The following is a 27790-nucleotide window of genomic DNA, read 5'->3' as shown; positions in this document are numbered from 1 at the left end:
AGCCAAAAATAAATAAATAAGCTTTTAAAAACAAAACAAAACAAAAAAACAGCCCCCAGATGACTGATTTCATAGGTATTCTGAAAATAGCTTCTGGAATATTGTTTCAGTGGGGAGTTTTGTTAAGTCTCTGATTCCAGCTTTTTTTTCCTCCCTCTCCTGAGTATGGTTTTTATTCATTTGCTACTTTTTACTAAAAGTGAAGAAACTGGGGCAGGGGTGGAATTCCAATTAATTAAGAAAACGAGAATACATTATGCAATTTGGTCAAAACGCATGATCGATGTTACAAAGGAAATACGCAAAAAGGTTGGGAACTATACATCAATAGAGAGTAAACCTTAAACGGTTAAAAAAAAAAAAAAATGCATCCCCCTGTTTATCCAGAGAGCTCTCAGAACTGACCGGGGAAGTCCTTCCGTTGGAGTTTGAGTTCTAGGACACATTGGGAGGCCAGAGCAGAAAGCAAGGTTCTTCTCGTGTCTTTCTCCTCTGACATGACCAAGGCTTGGCGCCTCACCCTCTAGCTTCCCAGGAGGCAGACTGCGGGCGGCAAGGGATGTGGCATCAGAGGTAGAACTTCCTCTTCTGGTTCCTATGAGGCGGTCTGCCAGCCACGACTCCCCCACTACACCTTTTGTTTAAGAGAACGGAAGCATCAGTAAGCAATTTGACTTCCACCAGAAGCATTATGGATCCTGGCTGAAACGGAACTCTTCCTACTTTGGGAATCTGTCCATCTGTCTACGAATAACAACTGTTTTATCCTCAGCTATGCCTGGTTGATTTCAAACTAATGATATTTGTAGAAAATGGCAGCCTATAACTACATGGAAGACAGAAAGAGAAAAGAAGGATGACTGAGAGGAGGCAGGAATTTTTTTTTTTTAATGATTCACTTTGCACAGCAAAGTTTTTTTTTTTTTTTAATATTTATTTTTCCTTATTTATTTATTTATTTTTCAGTTGCGTCAGGTCTTAGTTGCTGCACAGGGGATCTCTGTTGAGTCATGCGGGATATTTTTCATTACAGCACGCGGTCTGCTTGGGCTTCTCTCTAGTTGTGGCACACGGGTTTTTTTCTCTCTAGTTGTGGCCCGTGGACTCCTGGGCATGTGGGCTCTGTAGTTTGCAGCACGTGACTTCAATAGTTGTGGCGTGCGGGCTTAGTTGCCCCACGGCATGTGGGATCTTAGTTCCCCGACCAGGGATCGAACCCACGTCCCCTGCGTTGGAAGGCGGATTCTTTACCACTGGACCACGAGGGGAGTCCCGAGGTGGCAATTTTTGATGCTACAGGAGAGAACATGGTTTACATTTAATATTCTTTTTCTTCAGTGGTGAATGATTACTTTAGATTGAAGCATATGAAACTGACAATATTTGATAATTTTTGGTCTACAAAAGAGCAATTTCTTACGGTTCAACCCATGAATACAGAGGTTCTCACTTCAAGAGAGGAATTCTGCCTCAAGTCCATGTTTGAACATGGAGAGATGCTCAGTCTTCTCCTTACTGACAGGGCCAACAGAGCCAAAGTCACAGAAGAGTGCCCTGCACTTTGAATTACGACCCACAGAGATACACTAACTTTGGCCCACATGTGACTGGCTTTTTAAAAGTTAAGTTGTCGCAGACATAGAGAATGGACTTGCGGACATGGGGAGGGGGAAGGGTAAGCTGGGACGAACTGAGAGAGTGGCACGGACATATATACACTACCAAATGTAAAATAGATAGCTAGTGGGAAGCAGCTGCATAGCATAGGGAGATCAGCTCCGTGCTTTGTGTCCACCTAGAGGGGTGGGATAGGGAGGGTGGAAGGGAGACGCAAGAGGGAGGAGATATGGGGATATATGTACACATATAGCTGATTCACTTTTTGTTACACAGCAGAAACTAACACACCATTGTAAAGCAATTATACTCCAATAAAGATGTTAAAAAAAAAAAGTCAGAATTTTTAAACTCCCTAAAATTCATACTCCTTTCGGGAATCAAAGTCCGGCAACTGTGTGAGCTCCCACCAGCCCTGTGATGAGAATCAGCTGATTCTCCTAAGGGGCTGCCTTCTTCAGGGCCAGCCTGTGTCCTCTACGTTCATCCAAGTCCTAAACCTGACCATCTTTGCATCTCACCTGGCCCAGGTGGGCTTTTTCAGTCCAAGGCTGTTGGTGTTCATGCCTCCTTACCCAGAATGACAAAGACAGGTTAACCAGGAGCCCTCTTCCCTTCTCTGCAGACCAGCCTCCTCCCTCTCGTCTTTCAGAGAAAGTTCATTTGGTTACAAGCACCACAGGGGTAGAAAGAGAGAGAGAGACAAGACAGAGAGCATAGTTGGAAGGCAGCCATGTAATAATCGCACAAATGAGTATGTTTGCAAAATCTCCGCAGACTGGAATTCTACAAACTCTCTCTCTAATCCAGCCCTAATGTTCAGCAACCTTCACTGTCAGGAAATTCTGCCATAAATAACCCAAATCCTTCACGCCGCTTAAACCCATTTCCTCTTACTCTCTGCTCACTGGAGATGGGGAACAGCTGGTCACCGTTCTCTGTACCAAGTTCTTTGTCAACTAGATGATTGGATTCTGGCTCTGGACCACTGTCATAATTAGGAGTCTGACCAGTTCCATATTGTGCCGTCTGCAAAAGCATGTCGAATAGGAAGATAAAAGTTTGAGCAGGCTGTGCTTCACAAATGTGCCGTCAGGGGAACACGATCCCTCATCATGCCACCAGGTTGCTCACAGTTTGTAAATGTGTGAATGTGAGATTTCTGCATGGACAAAAAAAATTATGTTTTTCTGAGGCTAGCTCTGCAATGTGAACACATCAAAGGATGCAAAGATTCTCTAAAAGCCACCAAAAGAAGTAATACACAGAGTGAGCATTTATTAAGTGCTTCCCATGCTCCCATTACCTGTATTTTCTCAGACACTCTTCACAACTAGGCACTAAGGCAGAAATTAGGATTAGTCCTGCTTTGCAGGTGAGGACACTTGGCCGCACAGAGGCTAACTTGCCCAAGGTTATACACCAATGAGTGAGAGAATAAGCCTTCAAACCCAAGCCACTGGAGTCCAGAGCCTGCGACCCCTCCTCAACCACCTCTCCATCCTACATGTAAACCTGGTGCTGGTGAGTCCAGGCAGCTCATGGCATGGGATATAGTCCCTGTGTTTCCACGACCAGTGCCCAGTGGAGGCCAGGAAGTCAGGTGGCTGGTCCCTGATATAGTGCACAGGCAAATTTAAAGGAGCTTGATGCCATCCAGGCTGAATTCTTCTCATATACAGAGTCCTACATGAGATGCTTGGTCTCCACTTAGATACAGGCACAAAGTGGTCCCCCAGTTCCCAGCTGGATGACTTCCCAATTACGTGCTCCAGGGCTTGACCTGGATCAGAGGCCAGGTTCTGACGAACACCACTTGTGGCTTTGGATCCCAGCCTGCCTGCCTCAGTGTCCCCGGCAGTAAAGTGGTGATGACGAAGCAGCTTCCTGGTGATGCTGGAGACACGCCTTTCCCCATCACCCTCCATCCCCTTGTCCAGCTGCATATGCTTCCTCACTGCACGTATTTTTCCCTGACATTATTTGTTTCTCTGGGTATTATTTTGCCTCCTTCAATAGGCTATAAGCTCAGTAGTGAAGGGGCTTGTTTGCTTTACTCACCATTGTACGTACACCAGTGCCTAGTTCAGCACGTGGTCAACACTGGTTAATATTTGGAGAATGACTAAGTTACCCTTAGAAAGATTAAATGAAAACAACTACATAAAATTAATAAATATTAGTTCTTCCCACATCTCATAGTTTTCTCCTTCAAACTCAATAATGTGTTGTTAAACGTTGTCTTAAGTGTCTGATTTACCATCCTTGGTTCCCTCTATGGTTATGCAATGATCATTCTGATCATCTCTTCTATTATGCAGCCTTGGCCTGGATACCAGGGTTCCTTGCTTCCCAGAGAAATACCTTCTGAATGCCCCCGTAACTCAGTTTTTCAAAGCATAGTATCTAAGACATCATGAATTGCTCACCACCCACAAGATGGGTGGTATCTAGTAAGCAATTTTTGGCTTGTTAGCAAAACCCTAACTCAGATTGGACTTTGGGCAATGGGGCAAGTCAATCTGGACAATTCTACTTTTTCCTTTACCAGCCTCATTTGCAATTAGAGGTGGGCATGTGACACAGTCTAGCCAGTGAGAGGTAAGGAGGTGAGGAGGAGCTGCTGGATGAACTTGTCTTCTTTGTAAAAAGGATAGAGGTAGCTGCCATTACTTCCACCTTCTTTCTTAACTTGAACATGGCTATGATGCCAGGAGTAACAGCAGCCATCTTAGCATCATGAGACAATAAGCCAACAAGCTAAGGATGGAGGAGCAGAGAGACAGAAGCAGCATGAGTCCTTGATGATCCTGTGAAGCAGCTGAACAAACTGTCAGCATTCACCAACTCTAGACCTCTTGTTACATGAGAAAAAAAAAATTTCAAGCAACTATTAACAGGGTTTAGTTACCTATAGCAAAAAGTTTTAAACTGACCTATAGTGCCTTCCTTCAAAATTATAATTCTTCCTTTTCCCATATTTTCTCATTTATGTCAGTAACATCATCATCATGCCCCAAATGTTTTAGAGTCAAAATACTGAGTTATCTTTGGATACAATGAGCAAAGAAGGCATCCATCTTCAAGTCTTGCCAATCCTTTCAAAATGTCTCAGAACCTTCAACAAGGATATGCACACAGATATTCATTACAGTGTTTACATTAGCAGAAAAAAATGGAAATGACCTCACCTGACTGGCAAAAATAAATCATGGCAAATAATGAATAGAATATTATGTAGTCATTAAAATATGGAAAACAAACATTTGTTGATGTGGAACAAAGATCAAGATATGTTAAACTAGAAAATCAGATTGGAAACCAGTATTTTTGTTAAAGATATATATATGTATAACATATGCATAGAAAAGGTGTCCAGAAATCTATACCCCAAAATAGTAAGAGGGAATATCTCTGGGTAATCTGGGTACTGAGATTAACTATTTCACTTTAAACTTTTGATTGTTTATATAGCTTCTATAGTAAACATATACTGCTCATGTAATAAGAAAAAAAAAAAAAAAAGAGTTTTGTCAGTTGGCTTTTGGTGTTTCTGACTCGCCACTTTCTCTTTATTCTCCTGTCGTGACCAGAATCCAGGGGGAAAGAGTTCAGCCATCACCTCCAACAGCTCCCCGACTTCTCTCTTATCTCTCACCATTTCAACCTACCCTGTACTCAGCCCCCAAATTAACCTTTCTCGTCATCTGCATTCTTCAGGTCATTCCCCTGTCTAAAAGGAACAATGACTAGCTCTCTAGAATGAAGCCCCCCATGTTTTCAGCCTAGCATTCAAGAACAGATTGAGTAGCCAACTAACCAACTTTATTTTCACTTTTTTCCTCTGCTTTTGTCCATCTGGTTTCCTAAGTGTTCCTTCCACATGGCACATTCATTCCCACCACCAGTCCTTCACTTTGTGGTTCCCGCCTTCTGGAATGTTCTCTCCATCTCCTCCATCAACGCAAATCCACTTCATTCTTCGAAACCCACCATATTTCTCTCAAGCCTAGTCCAAGGATGAAGCTCCTGGGCTAGCGTGTGGAGGGGGCAGGTGGTAGGTCCACCTAAGCCTGGGAGGATTCAGAAAGGGCAACGTTCAAGGCTTCTTCCAATCAGCAGTCATCAGCCTAGCCTTTTCCACGCACACTCCCACCAACAACAGTGGCTTTTGATGGCCTGATCACTCCAGAGTGATTCTGCGTCTCTCCCCTGGGGACCCCTGCCTACATCAAATAGTACCAGGCAGGACATCCTGGTCCCCAGGGCAGCACTAAAGAGCTCCTACCATTTCTGAGAGTGTCCTGAGAGCTTCTACCCTGGGAACCCTGGCCATTCTCCTTTACTCTGGAATTTTCTAGACCAGGAGCAGCAAATTCAAATGCCTACATGGATGAAGCAAGTGCTGTAAATCAGCAAAGCAATTGCAGGTGTGGGATAAAATGGGGTGGCAGTCTGTTCTATTTCAGGGAGGCAACTGCAACCGAGAACCAACCTCTTATTTATTTATTTATTTTTAATTTATTTATTTTACTTATTTATTTTTGGTTGTGTTGGGTCATTGTTGTTGCACGTGGGCTTTCTCTAGTTGCGGTGAGCGGGGGCTACTCTTCGTTGCGGGCTTCTCATTGCAGTGGCTTCTCTTGTTGCAGAGCACGGGCTCTAGGTGCGCAGGCTTCAGTAGTTGTGGCACCCGGGCTTCAGGAGTTGTGGCTCGTAGGCTCCAGAGCGCAGGCTCAGTAGTTGTGGCTCACGGGCTTAGTTGCTCCGTGGCATATGGGATCTTCCTGGACCAGGGCTCGAACCTGTGTCCCCTGCATTGGCAGGAGGACTCCTAACCACTGCGGCACCACGGAAGCCCCCAACCTCTCACAGTTGTGCAGGAATGCAAGCAGGTGCTGCTCCATCTCCCAGTTTCTTAAAAAAACAGAAGCCAGAAAATCTAGAAAGATGTTGCTAGTAAAACCATGTGCGAACAAACCCTGTGTGTAGCCCAACACTTGGTCTGCCTTTCGTGACCACTGCTTTGTGGTTAAAGGAGAGCCACCACCCCAGGCAAGGCCGGGTGCCAGCAGTGAAGATTAGTTACCATCTTCACCACGCATGGGACGACCATGACTCACGTGGGGCCCTATAAGGGTGGGTGGCCTTATTCTCAAAACTCCGCCCATAGTCAGCGGAAAAGAGGATCATGAGAGGCCCTCCTTTTTCTGGTCACTGAATGGTTAACACTCTCCAGCGCTGGGGTTTGGCCAGGGATTAAACCCACATGTTCGAAGCTTTATCTCATTACTCATGCGCACTTCTTCTCCCATTTTTAACTTCTCTTAACTTAGAAAATTCTAGTCTTAAGCATGAAAGCTACATGTCACATGCTGTAATAAAAAAGTCTCCAAGGACTTTTTCCCATATGATGTCCACATTTATTGTTTTCTGAAACCTGAAAACGTCAGCTGTCCTCCTTCTATATTTGGTACATTTCAAATCCTCTTAAATGGTTCCATCAGAAATCTTAGAAGCATCTTCTATTGAAATGTTCTCTTAGAGTTTTCTTATGGGGAACGAGGGAATCTGAGAAAGGAAGACCTCGTTCAACTGAACACTGATGATCTTTGAGAATCTGTCCTTTCCCCTCTGGGCTATGTTCATCTGCTCTGGGCTATGTTCATCTGCTCTGGGCTATGTTCATCTGCTCTGGGCTATGTTCATCTGCTCTGGGCTATGTTCATCTCCCCTGACAGACTGAGACTCTTCCAGAGCAGGGGCTGCAGGCACATCCTTGCTGAGACTTCAGAGGGTGACCCCGGGTCTGCCACATCATTAGGTGCTTCATATGTATTGGCTGTACATTAACAGTGTTATCTCAGAGCAAGAAACACTCTAAAACACACTTTCCATAACTCAGCAAGTTCAGATGAGGGGAAGCGGGACCTGGGAAAGCATTTTTATGGCCGATGATTAGGTGTCACAAACCATCAGAAGGAAGGAATGCAAAATTTAGTACATTTCAATGCAACAACTGAAAGCATAAGATTGACCCAAATTGTAGGGTAGAAGCCATTCCGAAGCGGCATAGAAGGATGTGCACTGCTTATATCAACACTCCTCCTCCCCCACCCCACCACCCATGCCCTGCCATCAGAGGTGAGATTCATTCCAGAAAAGGCCCGTTGGATAAAAATAGCAGTAGGGACATTAGCAGTATTAGGAGCTGGAGCAGCTACATTGGTGCTGGTGGGACGGCAGAAACCATGGTGAAAATAGTTAGCATTTGAGGGCTTACTTGATGCCAGACACAATGTGTCCAGCACTCCGAGCACTGATGATCTTATTTACATCCCAGGACTCTAGGAGGTACCTGGGATTATTCTCCCCACTCCTCAATGTTTCACAGATAAGGGAACCAAGGTGGTACAGCTTATGTGATCTGCCAAAGGTCACAGGGTTTGGAAGTGTAAGAAGCCAAGCGCCATCTTAGCCCATTCCTTACACTGCCTCCCCGCAAAGTACAGCGCAGACGTGGAACACACTGCTTTCTGCTGGAGCATGGGCAGCCTCGAAGGGCTCACCACGACCAACATCCTTGTAGCACACGACCCAAGTGAACACCACCAAAACCCATGGTTGAAAAGATAAAAACGGGATAACAAACTATGGCAATACCTGCTCCTAGCATAACACAGATCACCCAAGAAACTACCAGGAAGAAGAAATGATTGGAGGAGCATCAGGAAGGAACATCACTGTTTCTCCTTCTCTCCATGCTGGCCCCTCCTAAATCCTTTTCTTCAGTAATAGAAGAAGGTCAAATTTTAAAAAAAATGATTCACAGGATAAAGCTAGATCTTTCATTTCATGGTGCACTACTTCATAAGACAGCCGCCGTTCTTGTCTGCTGATATATTTTCAATTTTAATATGTGACAATTTTTAGGGGAGAAACTACTAAAAATGTCATTTTCCTTTTAAGTGTGGGTGTCTTATAAAGGTCACTACATGCAAATATGCCGATTCCTTCCGCGGCATTGCTTGGTATAATCCTGTGATTCAGTACTTGGTCACTCTGATTTCTGGTTTGTTCACTCAGGCCCCATGCTCACGGATCTGCAGATTCTTGTTCTGCTTTTGGTCAGAATCTTCAAAATATTGAGCGATAAAACAGTCCCTGTTCTGAGGACAGAGGAAGTTAGAGGCCCCCTGAGTCAAATCTTCCAATGTGACTCCATTATACTGTAGTGGATTCATAAATATGAGTCCAGAAACACACTGCAAAAAGAAACTATTTTTTTTAACATTTTGGATTTTTAGCCAAGAGAAAAGCATTTAGTTAACACCTTAGGAACTGGATATTTCATATGCTCAAGAGTATTTACATAACTAAGCAAATTTTATATGTGTCTAATATTATTCATAGACACATGAAGATGAACTACACTATTAAGTTGTCCAGTGTTTTTTCTGTGCTTATGAAAAACATCACCCAACAAAGCCAGAAAGGGTGGGAGAAGGGGCTGGAGGAAGATACTTTAAAAATACACTGGTACAAAAAGTCTGTTAGATAATATTTTTATAATATCCGTTATAAGTAGTGAATACTGCTGTTGATTACATCATGCCAAAGACTGAGTATATATTCCATAAATGGAAGGTTGGGTCAACAAAGAAAATCTCTTTTAACTCACCCTTTTATAAGATTAAAGGAGATTAAAAAAAAAAACCCACATACGATCCTCTCATTATAGATACAGAAAAAGAATTCAACACAATTTAGCCAAAATTCATGAGAACACTTCTTGGCAAACAAGCTCTAAGAGGGAGGGGAAAACTCCATCAAGTATAATACTCCATGGTGAAATGTTAAAACCATTCCCTTAAAATCAAGAACAAGACAAGAATGTGTGCTATCACTACTTCTGCTCAACATAATATTGGAGGTCCTTGTCCATGCAGTAAGGCAGAAAAAAAAATAAACAAATGAAAGGTATAGGAATCAAAAAGGAAGAAATAAAATCCATTTTTGATTGTTTTCATAGCAAACACAAAGAAATGAGAGACATTTTGTTGGAATTAATAAAAGTTTGGCAAGGTTGCCAAATCAATATACCAGATTCAATTGCATTCCAACACATCAGCAGAAAACCAATTTCAAAACATTGCCTTAATACTAACAAAAATATAAGGTATCTAGGAATAAATCTAGCAAAAGGGATGCAAGATTTTATGCAGAAAGTTATAAAATTCTACTGAAAAATACAAAAACAGTTAAGTAAATGGAAAGATATAACATGTTTAGGGATAAGATGACTTTATGTCAAAAAGATGTCACTTATCCCAAAATTAACCCATAGATTTAATACAACTCCAAATAAAATTATGTTAAAATTAATATCTACAAATTATTTTATATTTTTTAGGAAAGTGAAAAATAATACTTTAAAAAAACGATCACTCATTTAATTTTTGAAATTAGTAATTGTGTTTTATTTTAAAATAAAAATGGATAAATTCGTATATTATTCAGTTAAGAACGACATCGAACATTTAGCAGTGTTAGTTGTGATGCCCTCAATCGAATCCTACTTCAGGATCGCTTTACTTTAATCACCGTCATCAGATTAAGAGGAACCAAGATCCAACACAAAACATGCCCAAGATATTGCTATCAGGTAACTAACGAGCCTGCAAAACCACTTACAATCGTTTGGATCTACAACAATAAAAAGAGATCTTTCAAAGTATCTTGTAAAGAAACAACAAAAAATACTTGCCAAAAACTGAATGAAGGGTGGGGTGATAACACACAACATCTGCTTTTCTTTAGACTTTCCTGAGCTCTCTAATAATACATTTTTGCCCAGGAAAAGAAGAGATCTTTTTGAGGCCAAAATCTTTCATTGCATTAAGAAATTCCCAATAATACAGAAGAACATTATGTATGTTAAGCTCTTGGCATTTCACATGGCTGTTTGGACAGAGCAGGAAAAGGTGTCCTGTAATTTCACAGGGGGCCCTTATACAGACATGGAGGGAGCTATATTGTTACATTTAAGAAGGCTTCAGGGTACTTCATAGGATTTAATAAATATTCCCTAAGTTAAGAATTATGACCAAAACAACTGATATTTGGGATTTTGTTACAAGGATGTCAATGGTAATTTAAAAAAAATTCTTATATGGAACAATGTTAGTAATCTTAGTAGCTAATATTCCTCAAAAGTATAAAATATCCTCATAGGAGAATTTTTTCTATAAAATGACAATCCTTTAGTTTTCTCTAAGTATAAAACTACTACCTTCTATTGTAAACAAAACAAAACCATGCAGAAAATACAGAAAAGAATGAATAAGATAAAATTTTCAAATATCCAGAGAGAACCACTGGTAAGATTTGGTTCATCACTCCAGATCCTTTAAAAAATATTGTTCAAATACGTGCTTATACAGTTTAAAAAATTCGGTCATATTATAAATATTTTTATATTTGATTTTTTTTTGGCTGAACAATATATCATACATGTGTTTCCATATCTAGAAATATATGGAATTTTAATAACTTTTGGGATATGCTTTGGATACTGTGATTAAGTTTTCCTGTTGTAGAACATAGTTGAAAAAATCTTTTACAATTAGATATGTGATAAACACTTCCTGGTGATGAAAGCTACATGTGGGAGAAAAACATAAATCTAACAGACAGGGGCAGGGAGGTCCACCACTTGGGGAGTGGATATTGTTGACCCTGATACCAGGAAAAGTAGCCATTAAAATATGAGCTTGTGAGCATCTATTCAGCTTCCCTTGCCATTGCCTTGGCCCCTGCCATCTGGAGTACAATTGAAATAAAGAGAAATCTCCTTTGCTTCTTATGTATATCAGAGAGAATGTTTTTATAATTTTTAATTTGAAATTGGTCAGCTATCCTCAATGAAATTACACACAGGCAAAGTAAACCTCAAAAATCATATTTTATGCTAAATAATGTCCTCATTTAGCATGCAGCCAGGTAAAAAAAATAGGTGATATAGTAGAAATGGAGTGTTGATCTCAGGTGACTCTTTTAAGACGTCTCTTGGTTCAAGAAAGACAAGAATGTCAGACTCTAGGGATGCTAGGGCTGAATGCAGATGTTCTGCAATGGGTAAGGAGGGGGTTGAAGATTTTAAGCATGTTTGTAGACAGAGAAAAAATGACAACTGAGGGGAGAGTGAAAACTTGATGTGTGAATTTGACCTACTTGCAACACCAATTTGAAGTGACAATGAAACAGAAAACAACAAAATATTTTTTAATGCAAAGATCCTGCAGTTATAAAACAAGTGAGTCGAATGAAAGTTAAGGGCATATGTGCCTTTTTTTGACCCTCAAACATTTCTCTGTGCTTTCCCTGGGCAGGCAGCTGAGGCCAGTGAGCAGGAGGTTTACAATCAACCCCGGCAGCTCTGGAAATCGACACGGCAGCTCGGCCGGCTCTAGAGGGGCCTCAGAGGAAATTCTCCCCAGCGCTGCACTCTGCATGCTGGGTTTCCTGCAGTGCACAGAGCGCCTCCAGTAAAAGCTGTGAGGACCAATTTTTACAAGGCAGTATTGATTTTTAAACATAGATTCACAAGGATCAGCAAAGGTAGTAAGAGAGATACCGTATAGCCTTCACCCATTTCCTCCCAATGGTTACATCTCACATAATTATACCTCACATAATTACCTATCAAAACCAGGAATCTGACACTGGTACAGTGTGTGTGTGTGTATAGTGTTAGGACAACTTACTACATGTGTAGACTCACTAGCGACTACTGTCATCAAATTATAAAACTATTCCATCACCACAAAGATATCCCTTGTTACACCCTTTTATAGTCATGCCCCCATTTTTAATTCCTGGCAACCACTAATCTGTTTTCCGTCTTTATAATTGTGTCATTTCAGGAATGTTAGATAAATGGAATTATACGGTATGTGATCTTTTCAGATTGGCTTTTTCATTCAGCTTAATGCCCTTGGGATCCGTCCAAGTTGTTGGGTGTATCAATCGTTCCTTCCTTTTTATTGCTGAATAGTGTTCCATGTTATGGATGTACCACAGTTTGCAGAGCCATTCATCTACTGAGGGACATTTTGATTGTTTCCAGATTGGGGCTTATTACAAATAAAGCTGCTGTGAACAATCATGTACGAGTTTTTGTGTGAAGAAGATCTCGTATCTCTGTGATAAATGCCCAGGATTGCAATTGTGGGTTGCATGGTAAATGTATGTTTAGTACAAACTTTTAAAGATCAAGTAAGTTTCTCTTTTCAAAAGTAACATTTTCCCATCATAGATTATTCATCTGGTGAGTCAACTGGGCTGAGGGTTGGGTGAGGCATGGGGAGAGGAGGGGAAGTATTGATCACCAAATAAATCATTCTAAACCTAAGAGAAGATATAGTTTTTATGGGCTTCATTATGATACATGGGCTCCAAAATGTATGCAGGTATACCTGTCTATACTGGGAAGTACTCAGGATGAGTGTGGGAAGTCCCATTTCTATCCCTGCAATGGTACTGAGGTAGTAAGCATGAAAATACCAGGGTTAGACCATTTATAACTCAACATGTTGGGAAATTTCAGATAAGGCCTTCAGGGTCAAAATTTTTGGACAATAAAATATGACTGTGGCTTCAGATGGGCTGAGATGGAGGCAAAATTAAAGGATCAATGGATGTTGGGCCCGCTCCAAAAGTAACGCTTATGCAGGAATATACTACTGAATAAATACTGGGAATATTCATTCCATTCCTTCTATTTGAGGATATGTGTATTGTAAACAACCATGGCAAGAAGGCAGTCCTGAAGCCTCCTCAGGAACCATGCAGAAGGGGGAGACCTAAGGCAGGCAGGACTCGGGGAGGACTCCAGAATTGTGTGCCACCCTCTGCAAATGCACAAGAGAACCAATTCATTTTTCTGTTTCACAGTCATAATGTCATAAAGTGAGGGTAACATCCTCTAAGCATATACTGCCTTCTTGGCTCAGAGTTGCTAGGGAATATATGCTTTCCTTAACTCTTACAGAATCTCCAGCCCCTGCCTGAGGCTATGGAAGTATCACAAACATTTCACAGCCTGCAAATGATGGGCCTGACCTGGAAGGAGCAGGCAGAAGGACAGGGGACCAGGCATGACGTATCTAAACCCACAGATGTCTTGAAGGGAGCCATCACTCTCCCTTATCATCCTTCTCTCCCTCAGGCTCCAAATATTTTCTCTTTACAAGGAGAAACTAGAAATCCGTTAGTTGTGAGCTTATGTTAACTGATGTACAATGGAAGATTTTGGCGCACAATGGATAAACTGAGAAGACCATCAAAAGTCAGTAAGAAAAACATCTCCCATTAAAGTCACAGTGGAAAAGTCGATACAGTATATGACCAGACCATTCACGAAAAGAATAATACAAGTATCTGCTAAACAAAAGAAAAACACTGATCCTCATTAGAGATAAAAGAAATACAAAATTAAAATAATGAGATGTTTTCATTTTGCTATTAATTTGGCAGATTATTTTTTTAAACGGATGACAAAATTAGAGGACGAAAATATACAGAGAAACAAGATATTTATAATGCCTCAGAATACCAGTCTATAGGATACATATTAATTACAAAGAGGAAAACATTTACCTGGAAGACACCACTTAAAACACCTTTAAAGGTGTATAAAGTTAAAATTACTGGGAATGGAGCAAATCGACATTGTGTGTCTCCTGGTATGATGCACTAAGAAAGATACAATATTTTTCTTGTGGTATTCCAGCTAAAAATACAGAACCTGAATATCATGAGAAAACATCAAACAAACCCAGACTGAGGAATATTATACAAAATAACTGGCCTGGACCCTTCAAGAGTCAAGGTCAAGACAGGTGAAGAAAGACTGAAGAACTTCCTGGTTGGACTAAAGAGACAATACCAACTAAATGCAATTTATGGTTCTACATTAGATCCTAGAATGGCAAAAGGAGATTAGTAGATCAATTCATAAAAACAGAATAAGGCCCATAGATTGCATACTGTTTCTTCATTTTGGTAATTATACCGTGGTTATAGATGATGTTAACATTAGGAGAATATTGGTCAAGAGTACATAGGAATTTTTTGTACTATTTTTGCAAACTTTTTAAAGTTTTATTTCAAAATGAAAGTTAAAAATAAAAATGTTTTAAAGAAAATACTTGATGCTGTCCTTTATTCATAAAAACCTAAGTGTCCATAAACAGTAGAATTGATAAATAAATTATATGTTTGTGCAATGGATGCTGCAGGGCATGAAAAATGTACATCCTATATGATTCATTTATGTGAAGTTCAAGAAGAGGTGAAACTATGCTATGGTGACAGAGGGAAAACAGCGGTTACTGGGGGTTAGAGTGGTCTTGACTGGCAGGGGCCTGAGGGAGCTTTTTGAGTTTCTGGAATTGCACTATATCTTTATCTGGGCAATAGTTACTGGGATCTAGACATACAGTCAAATTTATCAGGTTGTACATTTAATATCTCTGCACTTATTATACTGAAGTTATATTATAATAAAGAAAAAGAAAATGGGCAACAAGAAGATAAAAAATGCTGACAATGGGCTAGCAGTCTTGGATTGCTGTTCAGAACAATAATTGAAATACATTTCCCTAAAAGCAATTTGGTAGTTAGTGTGAAGAGCTCTGAAATATGCTTCTCTTCCAGTTCTCAGGAAGCAATTAAATATTTACACTCCAGTCGAAGTACAAAGATAAACAATGAAACAACTAAATACATACTTTAGGAAATGCTTAAAAAAAATTAAGTTACAATCGTATGATAAACTATAATACAACTATTAAATCATATAATTAAAGAATGTTCGGTTATGTGGGGAAATGCTCATGATATGAGTGACAAAAGTTGATCCCAGTATTATACGTGCATACGATGTTGATAACTTAAATATTCTGTTTCCATAGAGATAAAAGGAAACAATACTCTAAAACTTTAATATTTTTCTCTGGGTTGTAAAATTATGACAGGATTTTGTTTTCTTCTTTATACTTTTCAGTGTCTTCGACTATTTCTAACATAAACATGCATTCCTTTAATAGTAGAAAAGCATAAAAATTAATTCCAAAGTATTGGATACCTTCCTAGTTGAAAAAAAAATCAATCAAAATTCAGAAAGGAGAAGAAAACCAACCAACTTCTAACAGAGCCTCCTTTAACTTGTCACGCTTCTAACAAAATCTTTGATGTTCTATTTCACGGCCACCTTTTAAGTCACCTATCAAGAGGGGATGATTTTTTTTTTTAACTTCAAAAAAAAAAAAAAAAGTTCACCTATGCCCTTTCCCCACCAATTAAGCCCTGGCCTCTCAGCTGTCAACATTTTACCCCCAGGAGCCCTCTTTTCACCATCATCAACTCTTCCTCCTGCCCACAGGAGTTCCTGCTTCGATGAGCTGTTTCCCATAAAATTCTGTAAGAACAAGGGGGCTTCCCTGGTGGCGCAGTGGTTGAGAATCTGCCTGCCAATGCACGTGACACGGCTTCGAGCCCTGGTCTGGGAGGATCCCACATGCCGCGGAGCAACTAGGCCCGTGGGCCACAACTACTGAGCCTGCGCGTCTGGAGCCTGTGCTCCGCAACGAGAGGCCGCGACAGTGAGAGGCCCGCGCACCGCGATGAAGAGTGGCCCCCGCTCACCGCAACTGGAGAAAGCCCTCGCACAGAAGCGAAGACCCAACACAGCCAAAAATAAATAAATAAATAAATTTAAAAAAAAATTCTATGAGAACAAAGTTTTTGCCACTTGGAAAAAATCAAAACGTACCCGGGGATGACAGAGAGGACATTTCTCCTGGAGGCATGATTACAAATACACGGCATTAACAAAAGCAAGTATGAACCCAGTGTTTTGCTTTGGATCGTTTCATTTTGTTTTCTTAAACAGAGAGGTATAAAACTGCCATAAGCATTTGGAGAACTAGAGGTAATATTTCAAAATAGTTTGAGGAAACCATTACTCCCCTTCCCAAGATTCCTAACCACGCCCTCAAGATCTCAGGTGCTTCACTCCTCTCCCTCCCCTCCACCCTGGCCCAGGCCTAAGGATTTTTTCTTTGTTTTCAAAACACTTTGCTAATTAGCCCACACTGTTTGAAGCAAGAGTGAGAGGAAAAAAATGTGAATCAGTCTTGACTGGATTTTTCAGTATCTCGTTTTCTTAATCTGCAGAAAGTATCTCACCAGGCAAGCAGAATTATAAAGACCAGTGGATGCCCCAATTTTAGCATTTCCATAGTTTTCTAACACAGATAGGAGCCTTCTAAATTTGTTGCCAGGAAACACTGACAGTATTTTCTCCCAGGAAAATTGTATGCCAAATAAAATGTAAGAAGAATGCCTTTGCTCGAGACATAATTCTTATCAGGACAACAGAGGATTTAATCATTAACTATACCCACAGAAGTGAAAGTGCTTTTAAAATTGGAAAGTTTCAACATCTTAATTATAAGAAAGGTAAAATTAGATTAGCCTTGCTGTCAGCAGCCTTCCTAAAACATAGTTATCTCATCACATTTTAAAAGTTGACAGGTGTTTCACCATCATCAATTTTTAGCAATACCTGAACTCCCTTCACAGCGTCCAACAGAAGAAAGCAACCAATAAAAAAAGTTATTCATTAATCAAAACCTTCATCAGTTTCCTGGTAAAAAGGAAGGAGCTAACACTGAAAAAAGCATTAAGCTAAAGGAAGACACAGCCAGGTAAAGTGGTCAGGGGTAAAATGACCCCAGTTCTGACAGGAGAGGGCAGGTGACCACATTTCTGCCAAGAAAGAAAATGTTGAGTTTAGCACACCCTTACATGCTTCATTCAACAGGGATTGTTAAGTACCTGTTGACAGGTTAATATGTTCCAGGCATATGTTAGACTGGTGATGCACAGGTGAGGAAGAGGACCCTGGTCCCTCCCTCCCTCACAGCCCCCCGCCCCCATTCCCAGCTTCACAAAAATGCTAGAACTAATGATTTAATTGCAATTATGTGCAAGTCTTCAGAGCACCAGAGACCAGCATGTTCTGGTTGCAAGTGGAGAGCCACTCAGGTCCCCTCCAGTGAGAGGAGTTGTAAAGTAATCCTCAGAAGTAAGGAAATACGCCTGCAGCCATACAGCCCTTGTGAGTCCCACCCTGAGCCATTCTACCTCAAAGTCAGCAGTCCTCTAGCACCTCCCCCCTCAGAACGGGAGTCTTTACCACCCAAGACTTGGCTTTTTTCTCCACTTGGAGTTTTTCCTGCTGCTTTTACCACCCACTGGTGCAGACTTTCTGCCCTCCTCTCTACTGTGGACATCTGCCTTGCTACTGCTTTCTGTCTCAAGGCTTCTGTTTAAGACCTCCTTTCTCTCTCTGAAGTCCATCACGACTCTACCATTTGTGTCTCTACGTCTGGGTCTTCCATTCAGAGTCCCTAAGGGAGCAATCTGATTGGTTCCATTAGTCACTCTCCATTACGCAGTATCCCAATTAGGTGAAGTGCCCATGCAGCGCCACTTCATAAGATGCTGACCAGCCTAAACAGGCTGCTTTTGACTCAAGGGCTGACCCCTGATCCAATCAGCCTGTAGCCATAATGATGGGGTCCCCTGATTCAAAACATGGCAACCTACGTCTTAAGAAACCATCTGTGGTCTCTTTCCTCCTAAGGCATTTACAGGAGCAGGAGACACTCAAAGTATCACCAAGAACCCAAAACAGATACTGAGGCTTGATTTAACGTTAATCCCATATTGGCTGCTGTTTGAATATAACATCGCCATTTCTTAAATGCTTCAGCACCAGGTCCCTCAGTGCCCCACAGAGGCACTGCCATCCAATCCCACACTCTTTCCGATTAAGCACAGTGACACCCGAGAACCTTTCTCATCACCGTGCCTGAGTTGAAAATTCTGATTTGGCACATGGGATGAAATTGATTTGCCATCCCCCTGTCTATAGGATGAAGTCCAAATTCTGCAGGAAGCCACACTAAGGCTTTAGCCTGAAACTCTGGCTCTAGCTCAACACTCTATCCAATATAACCTCACCAGTTTCCTTACACAACGTGCGCTGGATATTCTCCATTCGTCCTTCCAGATCCACTCTCCATGTTTCTCCAGGGAGGCCGACCTTCTCGGATTGCATCAGCCCAAGCTCCCTGGCTTCTGATTGAATTTGGATGAGGAGAGGCATTGGCAGGGTATGAGAGGGCATACAGAGAAGGAGTTTGAGATATATTTCCCCCTCTCCTCCTGCCTGGCTATGGCTCTTTCTCTACTAAAGGCCTCAGCTCCAGTCAGGGGCCTCTCTCTGACAGCTAAGCTCTCCTTGGGTCTGGGGTTACCAGACGCTATCCTCTCCCCTTGCCTTTCTAGGCTGAAGTTGCCTGCTCCAGGATACTGCATCCTCCCATGCTGATATTTTTCCAGCCCTGCCTACACCTTTGTAAATGATCCCATCTTTGAACTTCCTTCAATTACCCACCCCCTTTTTAAAAAATTTAAATAGACTTTTTTTTAGAACAGTTTTCAATTTACAGAAAAATTTATTTTCTTCCATTTATTTATTTAATTATTTTTGGCCATGCTGCATGGCTTGTGGGATCTTAGTTCCCCCGACTGGGGATTGAACCTGTGCCCCTTGCAGTGGAAGCGAGGAGTCCTAACCACTGACTAACCTTGAGTCCTAACCCTGGACTGCCAGGGAATTCCCAATTTAGAGAAAAATTTAGAACATAGTACAGAGAGTTCCCATATATTCCACATTCTTCCCATATACTCTGCAGCCTGTTTCCTGATCTTTACCGTCTTATTAGTATGATTCACTGGGTACAATACTAATGGGTTATTTTTAACCAAGGTCCATATTTTATTCAGACTGCCTTAGTTTTTACCGAATGTCCTTTTTTTCTGTTCTAGTGTCCCATCCAGGACTCCACAATTACACTTAGTAGTCATATCTCCTTAGGTTCCTCTTGGCTGTGACAGTTTCTCAGACTTTCCTCGTGATGGATGACCTTGACAGTGTTGAAGAGTACAGGTTTTTTGTAGAATGCCCCTCAGATGGGATTTGTCTGATTTCTTTCTCATGATTAGAATACGGGTTTGGGTTTGGGGGAAGAAGACCACAGAGGTGAAGTGACATTTTCAACATGTATCAAGAGTATATCGTTTCAACACAAACCAAGAACGCATCCATCATCATGACTTATCACTGTTGACGTCAGCCTTGACCATCCGGCTGAGGTAGTGTCCATCAGGTTCCTACACTGTAAAATCACTCTTTTATTTCCCTCCCTCTTTCCATATTGTACTCTTTAGAAGGAAGTCACTATGTGCAGCTCCCACTTAAGGAGAGGGAAGTTATGCTTCCTCTCTCTGAAGTAGAGTAGAGCCTATGTTCTATCGTTTTTCCTTTTTTCTCTTTTTTTTGGGTAAATTGAGGTAAATTATGCATAACATAAAATTCGCCACTTTAACCATTTTTAAGGGTTTCAATGCCCCCTTATCAGTAGGCCATCTGTCTCCTGCTGGGACTCTTATTATGCCCAAGTTGAACTTGTCACTATTCATCAAAAATAATGTGTCTTTATATTTTATTACATGAGATTTCCATGTAAAGAAAAGAGATTCTCAGATTTTCATCTATTTGACTCGTACTGCTCTTTAAGCCTTGACTCAAGATGTCATGGGCTCCCCTAGGGACCACCATTACTCCTGCTATTGTCTCCCTGACCACGTATTTCTCCTTCTATATTCTAGCACTGGTTGCATTGCACCATCTTCTTGGTGGCTTTCCCAGGGCAGGAACTAAATCTTATTTATCTTTGTATCTTTAAGGCTGAGGACTGTTCCAGAAACACAGTAGCTGATCAGTAAATGTTAGCTGGAAATAAAGGAAGCAAAGATGAGATAGAAGCAGAAGTGGCCTATTTTCTCCAAAGATTAAAGAGAATATTAATACCTAAGATTGGTGAGGGTATAGGAAAACCTGCACTCCTAGTTACGTATCCCTCCACCCTTTCTGCAGGACAAGTTGGTAATACCTATTAAAAGCCAAAATATATGCATATTTCTACCCAGCAATTACAAGTCTGGAAATTTAAATTAAGAAAGCAATCAAAGACTGACATCAGTCTTGGCAATGGTTTTTGGATTTGACACCCAAAGTAAAGGCAGCAAAAGCAAAAATACACAAGCTGGACTACATCAAACTAAAAGGCTTCTGCACAGCAAAGGAAATCATCAATAAAATGAAAAGGCAACTTAACTAAATGAGAGAAAATAATTGCAAATCATATATCTGATAAGAGAGGTTAATTTCAAAAATATATTAAGAACTAACACAACTCAAGAGCGAAAAACCAAACAACCCAATTTAAAAATAGGCAGAGGAACTGAACAGACATTTTTCCAAAGAAGACATACAGAAGAAGAGCCAACAGGTACATTAAAAGGTGCTCAACACCATTCATCACCAGGAAAATGCAAATCAAAGCCACAATGAGATATCACCTCACATCTGTCAGAATGGCTATTATCAAAAAGACAAGAAATAACAAGCATTGGCGAGGATGTGGAGAAAAAGGAACCCTTGTGCACTGTTGATGGGAATGTAAATTGGTGCAGCCACTATGGAAAACATCATGGAGGTTCCTCAAAAAATTAAAAACAGAACTACCATGTGACCCGGCAATTCCACTCCTGGGTATTTATCTATAGAAAATGAAAATACTAACTCGAAAAGATATATGCACCCCCATGTTCATTGCAGCATTACTTACAACAGCTAAAACATGAAAGCAACCTATATATATATATATAAAATATTCCATTGTGTATATACACATACACATGATGGAATATTATTAAGTCGTAAAAAAGAAGGAAATCTTGTCATTTGTAACAACATGGATGGACCTTGAGGGCATTATGCTAAGTAAAATAAGTCAAACAGAGAAAGATAAATAATGGGGGCTTCCCTGGTGGCGCGGTGGTTAAGAATCCACCTGCCAGTGCAGGGGACACGGGTTCGATCTCTGGTCCGGGAAGATCCCACGTGCCGGGGAGCAACTAAGCCTGTGTGCCACAACTACTGAGCCTGCGCTCTAGAGCCCGCGAGCCACAACTACTGAGCCCACGTGCCACAACTACTGAAGCCCGTGCACCGCAATGAAGAGTGGCCCACGCTCGCTGCAACTAGAGAAAGCCCACGCACAGCAACGAAGACCCAACGCAGCCAAAAATAAATTAATTAATTTTTTAAAAAAAGAAAGGTAAATAATGTATGATCTCACTTATATGTGGAATCTAAACAACAAAAACAACAACAAAACTTAACTCACGGATACAGAGAACAGATTGGTGATTGCCGGAGGTAGGGGTGGGGGAGGGCAATGAGCAAAATGGGTGAAGATGGTCAAAAGGTACAAACGTCCAGTTATAAAATAAAGAAGTCATGGTGATGTAATGAACAGCATGATAACTGTAGTTAACACTATATTGTATATTTGAAAGTTGCCGAAAAGAGTAGATCTTAAACTGGTCACAAGAAAAATAATTGTAACTATGTGTGGTGATGGATGTTACCTAGACTTATTGTGGTGATCATTTCACAATATATGCAAATATTGAATCATGTTGTACACTTGAAACTAATATAATGGTACATGTCAATTATATCTCAATTAAAAAAAAAAAGACTATCAAGTAATGTGGAAAGATACTTGTACAAAGATTTTTTCTTTTTCTTTTTTTTTTTTTTTTGGTCTATGCCACATGGCATATGGGATCTTACTTCCCCGACCAGGGAGCAAACCCGTGTCCCGCACTGGAAGCGTGGAGTCTTACCCACTGGACCACCAGGGCAGTCCCCAAAGATGTTATTTTTTAATGCAAAAACTGGAAAGAACCTAAAGGTCCATCAAGAGGCCAACTAAATTATAGAACATCCACGCTGTGTAGTAATATATAGCCATTAAAAATCAGGTTGAACATTTACCGAGTGATTATCTTTGGGCAGTGGTATAATGGGCATGAATTTAACTTTTTCTTTGTAGTTTTTCCAAGTTTTCTCATCTGAACAATATCTGCAACTAGAACAAAAAAAAAGATCAAATGTACCTTTTCAAAGTGGCTTATTTTGCCATTTCCTACCTGAGCATCCATGTAAAGATAATCAACACTTGAAGATTGATCTGCTGGCCAGTTTAGACATAATCAAGCCAAAACATCAACAGCCACCATGACCTCTGCTTCCAGCCATCACCTCCCTCGTCCTGAACACACTAAGGGTGGTGGATCCCAGGGTAAGAGAATTCAGAGCTTCCCCCTTCTGTTTGCCAGCTTCTCTGGGGCCCCACTTCTGACCTGGATCCTGGACATTGGTTTTTTTTGTTTTTAAAGCCCCTCTAACTGACTATAATGTATAGCCACAGTTGGAAACCCATGGTTCTGTTCTACTCTGCTCACTTTGCAGGTGGGACAACAGAGGCCCAGAGAAGTTCAGATTGATCCCAGGGCAGAGCTAGATCCTGGTCTTTTGATTCCTGGTCCTTTACACTTAAGCAAACCAATAAAATCAAGGGTGGGGTTTTGTAGATTGACAGACTTGGAGCACCCCAAATGTTTCAAGAGGAAAACGGGGAGTGCAAAGACTTCTAAAAATAACCTAATTTTGACCCCTTCCCCAATCCAAGTTTAGAACTATGTCTGAGCAAATAGTTATCAAAAAGTATTTATTGAGCACAGTACAATTTGGAAAGATTAACCACAGTCTAACATAACAATGAGAAAGGCACTACAAAATCTAACTTAATGCAACTGTGTTGAGTGAGCGAAGATGATAGAAATCAAAATACCATTGTATTCAAGGTTGGCTTTACCCCAGAACAAATAAACCTAATTCCGTCCGGGCCTTTGCCCTCCTAGCTGGGTCCTAGGACCCCTGTCTCTTGCTCCTGGTGACTGCCAAGAACGTCCCCCTCTGGTTACCCTTGCAAACCAGTTACACTTGCAAACCAAAAGCAATAGTTTCTCCTTCCATCCAGTCTCTACCCTGCCCCCAACCAGTCCTAACACCTCACACCTTCCCAATGAGACAGATAGAATGAAGCCTCGGATTGTTTCCCTGGAAGGTGTGCACAGTAGAAAGAAGTTTAGACTTAAGTCACCGATCTGACCGTGTGATATCTGGAAAGCCCTCAACAAAGCATTCAACTCTTTAGGACGCAAACCTTTTCTGTCTGTGACATGCATGACTACTGGGAAATCTATGAGGGCCAGTCTGATTTATTCAATGACAGCTTTGTGCAAGCCCAGCCCAGACCTGGTTTGCAAATGTGTAGTTAATCTTGAAGCTAGTGGCGTGTGGTGTTACAAGAATGTGAAAAGGAAGCCCTCACTTAATCATTTCCCTACTTGTCCCTGCTTTAAGCAGTACAAGACATACAGAAAACATGGGAGGTGAGAAAGATTAGATTTGTTGCAATCTAAAGACCCTCACAGGAAGAAAAGAACTTCACTATTGTTTGAAGTGTCTTAAATCAATACCCTGGTGCTGCCTGACTTCTAAGTTATGTGGAAAAATTTGATTTTCAATATTTACGCTTCAGTTTTAAAAAATCCTCAATTTCTTATCTTGAATTTTTAGCTCCCTCTTTTTCATGACATAGTGAAGTGTGTTAGATGGGAAGGGGGAAACCCCTACTATTTGCCTCATTGAATGCCCAGGCTGTTCAAGCAGCAAGACACCTCTCTGCAAGAAAATCTGCTTGTTTTGCTTTTAAAGGGCAATTTTATATTGCCATCTGCACTCATTTGTTTACAAAATTCACTGAGCTCCCACATGCCAGGCCATGAGGAGAAAATACTAAGCAAGCTAGACAAGTTGCCTGCATTCTTAGAGCTTATCATTCACTGGAAGAGGCGGGCAATAATCAGATATCCGCACAAAGGTGTGCTTACACAATGTGATAATTGCTGTGAAGAAACACAAGGAGCAAAGAGAACCTATAAAAGGAGGAGGGAGACTGGAAGGTGAGTGAAAGTGTCTCCTGAGGAATTGACCTTTGAAACTGAAGGATGAATGGGAGTTTATTTAGAGAAAGAAGGACTGGGAGCTCAGGCAGGCCAGGCAAAGGCCAGAGGCCAAGGGGAAGAGTAGCTGTTGGAGAGAAGTTTTGTCAGCTGTCCCCTTAAGGTCTCATCAATTATATGGGGCAGGTATACAATTGTTTTCTTTTGGCAACTCCACCTGTACTTGCAAAGTATTAATCTTCCCAAGTCACTTGACACCAACCCACCTTTAAAAACATTAACCCATTATTTATCAAGTGCTCTCATTTTTTTCCCATCACACACCAATGTGGTGATTTCTTATCGTGAATTTTTAGCTCTCTTACTTTTACATGATCGATAGTGACTGAGGTCGTGTGTAGGATGGAAAGGGGGCGACCCTTCCGTTTGGTTCACTGAATGATCAGGGTCTTCAAGTGGCAAGACAACACCTCTCTACAAGAAAATCTGCTCATCTCGCTTTTAAAGGGCAAGATGGTCCTTTTCCAGAATTGAAAGTTACATGACTAAGGGTAATGTTTAAAACAGTTTGAGAAACACTAGGGGGAAAATGCACGCTTCCTCAGCTTCCTGAATTAGGGAGACAGAGTAGACCCTTGAGGAGAGAGCAACAGAGAGCAGCCCGTGCATCTGCCTGTGGGTATAAAGTGTGTGTGCACGGAAAATGCCAAACAGCATTTCAGGATTGAGACTGGTTCTTATTCCTTCCCTCTGCCCCATTTTAAAGACAAAGCAAGAGGAAAGGGGAAGGGGAAAGGGGGCTCTCAAACTCATCTAAAAGTTACTGGGTGTCATGGGGACAGAGAATAAACAAGAGATGAAAAAAAAAATACTACGCAGGAAGATTTCTCTGGAGTGGAACCCACCCCCCAGCCTCTAAATTAATCCTACAATTTAATGCCCATAATATTCCATTCCACATGGAAGCCAGGTTCTTCATAATTCCTCAGTTACTAGATCTAGAAATCTACACATAAAGGCCACCCTCCTGTCACCAAAACTTTTAGGAAGAAAAATACGCGGTTTCCTCCACCACGCCCGCAAAGAGTTGTAATTAATACACTGTTTCAGTTTTCATTTGCCACACTTTCTACCTCCCCTCCCCAGAAGGGCAGCTTCTGGCGGCCCAGGGCATCTCGCAGCTGCAGGGAGCCCTCCCTCCCAGAGGGCAGCCCTGCGCCCCGGCAGACAGCAGCCCCGGCACGTTAGCATCTGCAGCCTGTCTGGTCCCTCCCCTCTGGAGTCCCTGTGCACTGCGACGGCGCGCTGGCTTCCCAAAGCCGCAGTGGATTGTGTAACCACACTGCGAACGCCTAGAGGAGAGCGTGCTTAGCTTCACTCCTGACAGCATCTGTTAAAAGTCACTGGTGCCAGTTAATATGAGACCCACCAGGCAGGAGGGACCCTGAGACTCTGGGGGAAGGAGAGAGCGAAGCGCTGTCTGGACAACATCACTGGAGGTAGGGGGTGGGCTTTAAATCTCTCCAGCAGCGATATTTAAACCCGAATTTCTGTCCTTAGAGCTGGCGTTGCAGGACGGGGAAGAGCACGCCGAGCCCCGCTACACGCCTTTAGTGCGGATCAAAGAAAGGGGGATGGGCGGAAACTCAGAATCCGGGAGGGGAGTAGTCAGAATCCCTCCTCAGGGAAGCCTCTTGTGAAAATGCCAAGGACGTCTCCGCGCCTCTTTTCAATTATGTAACTCTTACACATTTGGGAGAATATGCATGAACATAAATTTAATTACTTATGAAAGTAGAAAGTCTCCAAATAGGCTGCATTTAAAGCTCTGGGGGCATCTGAAGTCTTACTAGACCTGGTCGCCACCTGGCAGCGTTAGGGGATGTCATCCTAGGGATTGGACTCCCACCCACCCCTCCCTGGTACCCACAGCGCGGGCAGCCGGGTCGCCGCTCGGGTATGGGGCCCTCTCGGCTCGGCAGGATCGGCGCGCACCCATCGCCGCGTCGCGGAGTCGCCGGGACCAGCAAGTCCGCAGGCGGTGGGGCGAGCTGTCCCCTCCCCCCACCACTGCGAACACCTGGCCCGCGGTTACCTGCGGGACCGCGACTCTCCGCAGCCCATTGGCCGGCTCCCCGGCGCCCCTGCCTTTGGCCGCGGGGAGATGTCCAAGCCCGGGCGCCCGCGCCGCGCCCTCCGCGGGGCCAGCACAGGGCTCGCCGGGGCCTTCATCAGGCGCGGGGAAGAGCCCGCAGCGGCGCTGGAAGCGGGCGACGAGCTGGGAATCCTGCAGGCTCCAGAGCAGCTCGGCCATGGTGATCCCGGGGCCGCCGCCGCCGCCACCCGGTGCCCCCCGCTCGCACTGTCCCTCCTGCCTTCGCCCTCGCCGGGCCGGGCGCTCGGGGTGGCGGGCGGGGCCCGGGGCGCCAGCCAACAGGTGCGCCGCTCGGGTCCTAGCGCCCGCCCCGCGCACGCGGACGTCCAGGTGTTCGCCTTCACCTTGCGCCAGGCACGCCCGCCCTCCTTTCCTTCCCGGCGGGCCCGGGCGGGCTCGGGCGATCCCTGGCGTCCGGCCCACTCGGAACTGGGCGAAAGGGTACAGGTGTCTACACCGCGCCTCTCTGCGCCCGACCGCGCCTCCTTCACCCCTCCCGCTGGTGCAGAAGTGCCACCTAATGGGGAGCGGCCGAGCACGTGTGGACCTGCGTGAGTCCATCCTGGCGTGCGCCGGCTGATCGCTTAGTGACCTTCCTTTCACTTTTGAGCTCAAGAGGAGGTCTGATTTCCCCTCCAGCTCCCCGCATCCCGCCTGTAGTCCTTACTTTGCCCACTTCCGCCAGGTAGAGGGAGCCCCCCAGGGAAGATTCCCAAGTTCTTGCCAAACTCTGCGTGATGCAACGTCTCCCCACAGGCCCAAACTTCTTTAACCTTGCTCAAGAACCGAGTAGGTTCGAAGTGGATCCTGGGTCATCCTCCGCGTCCCTACCCTTGCCCTTGTGATTTGGCAACTGGGGAACACTTTTAGACAGGTGGAGGAAAATTGATTCTCTCTTGGTTTTCCGCATTAAGAAAGATGGCGGTTGCCCCTCTC

At 42.7% G+C, this 27790-nt stretch overlaps 1 protein-coding gene across 10 annotated transcripts in view; it reads right to left on the bottom strand.

Annotated features, from left to right (window-relative positions):
* Positions 1-27073, bottom strand: part of SGPP2 (sphingosine-1-phosphate phosphatase 2) — a 147097-nt gene extending 120024 nt beyond the window's left edge. For 9 of the 10 annotated variants that reach the window (XR_009009000.1, XR_009009004.1, XR_009009005.1 and 6 more), the window contains exon 1: positions 26795-27073. Coding sequence is in view for 1 of the 10 variants with exons in the window: in XM_057551211.1 (XP_057407194.1) it covers positions 26795-27013 (219 nt within the window). In the remaining 9 variants the exon portion in view is untranslated. Of the gene's footprint in view, positions 1-22663; positions 22719-26794 lie in introns of those variants that run through there. The other variant, XR_009009008.1, reaches the window with a different exon arrangement.
* Positions 27074-27790: the final 717 nt, after the last annotated feature.

This window comes from Balaenoptera acutorostrata, chromosome 8 (assembly GCF_949987535.1).
Source record: "Balaenoptera acutorostrata chromosome 8, mBalAcu1.1, whole genome shotgun sequence".
In the NCBI taxonomy this organism is placed as follows: Eukaryota; Metazoa; Chordata; class Mammalia; order Artiodactyla; family Balaenopteridae; genus Balaenoptera; species Balaenoptera acutorostrata.
The sequence above is the reverse complement of the archived record's forward strand: the minus strand, read 5'-3'. Positions and strand labels throughout refer to the sequence as shown.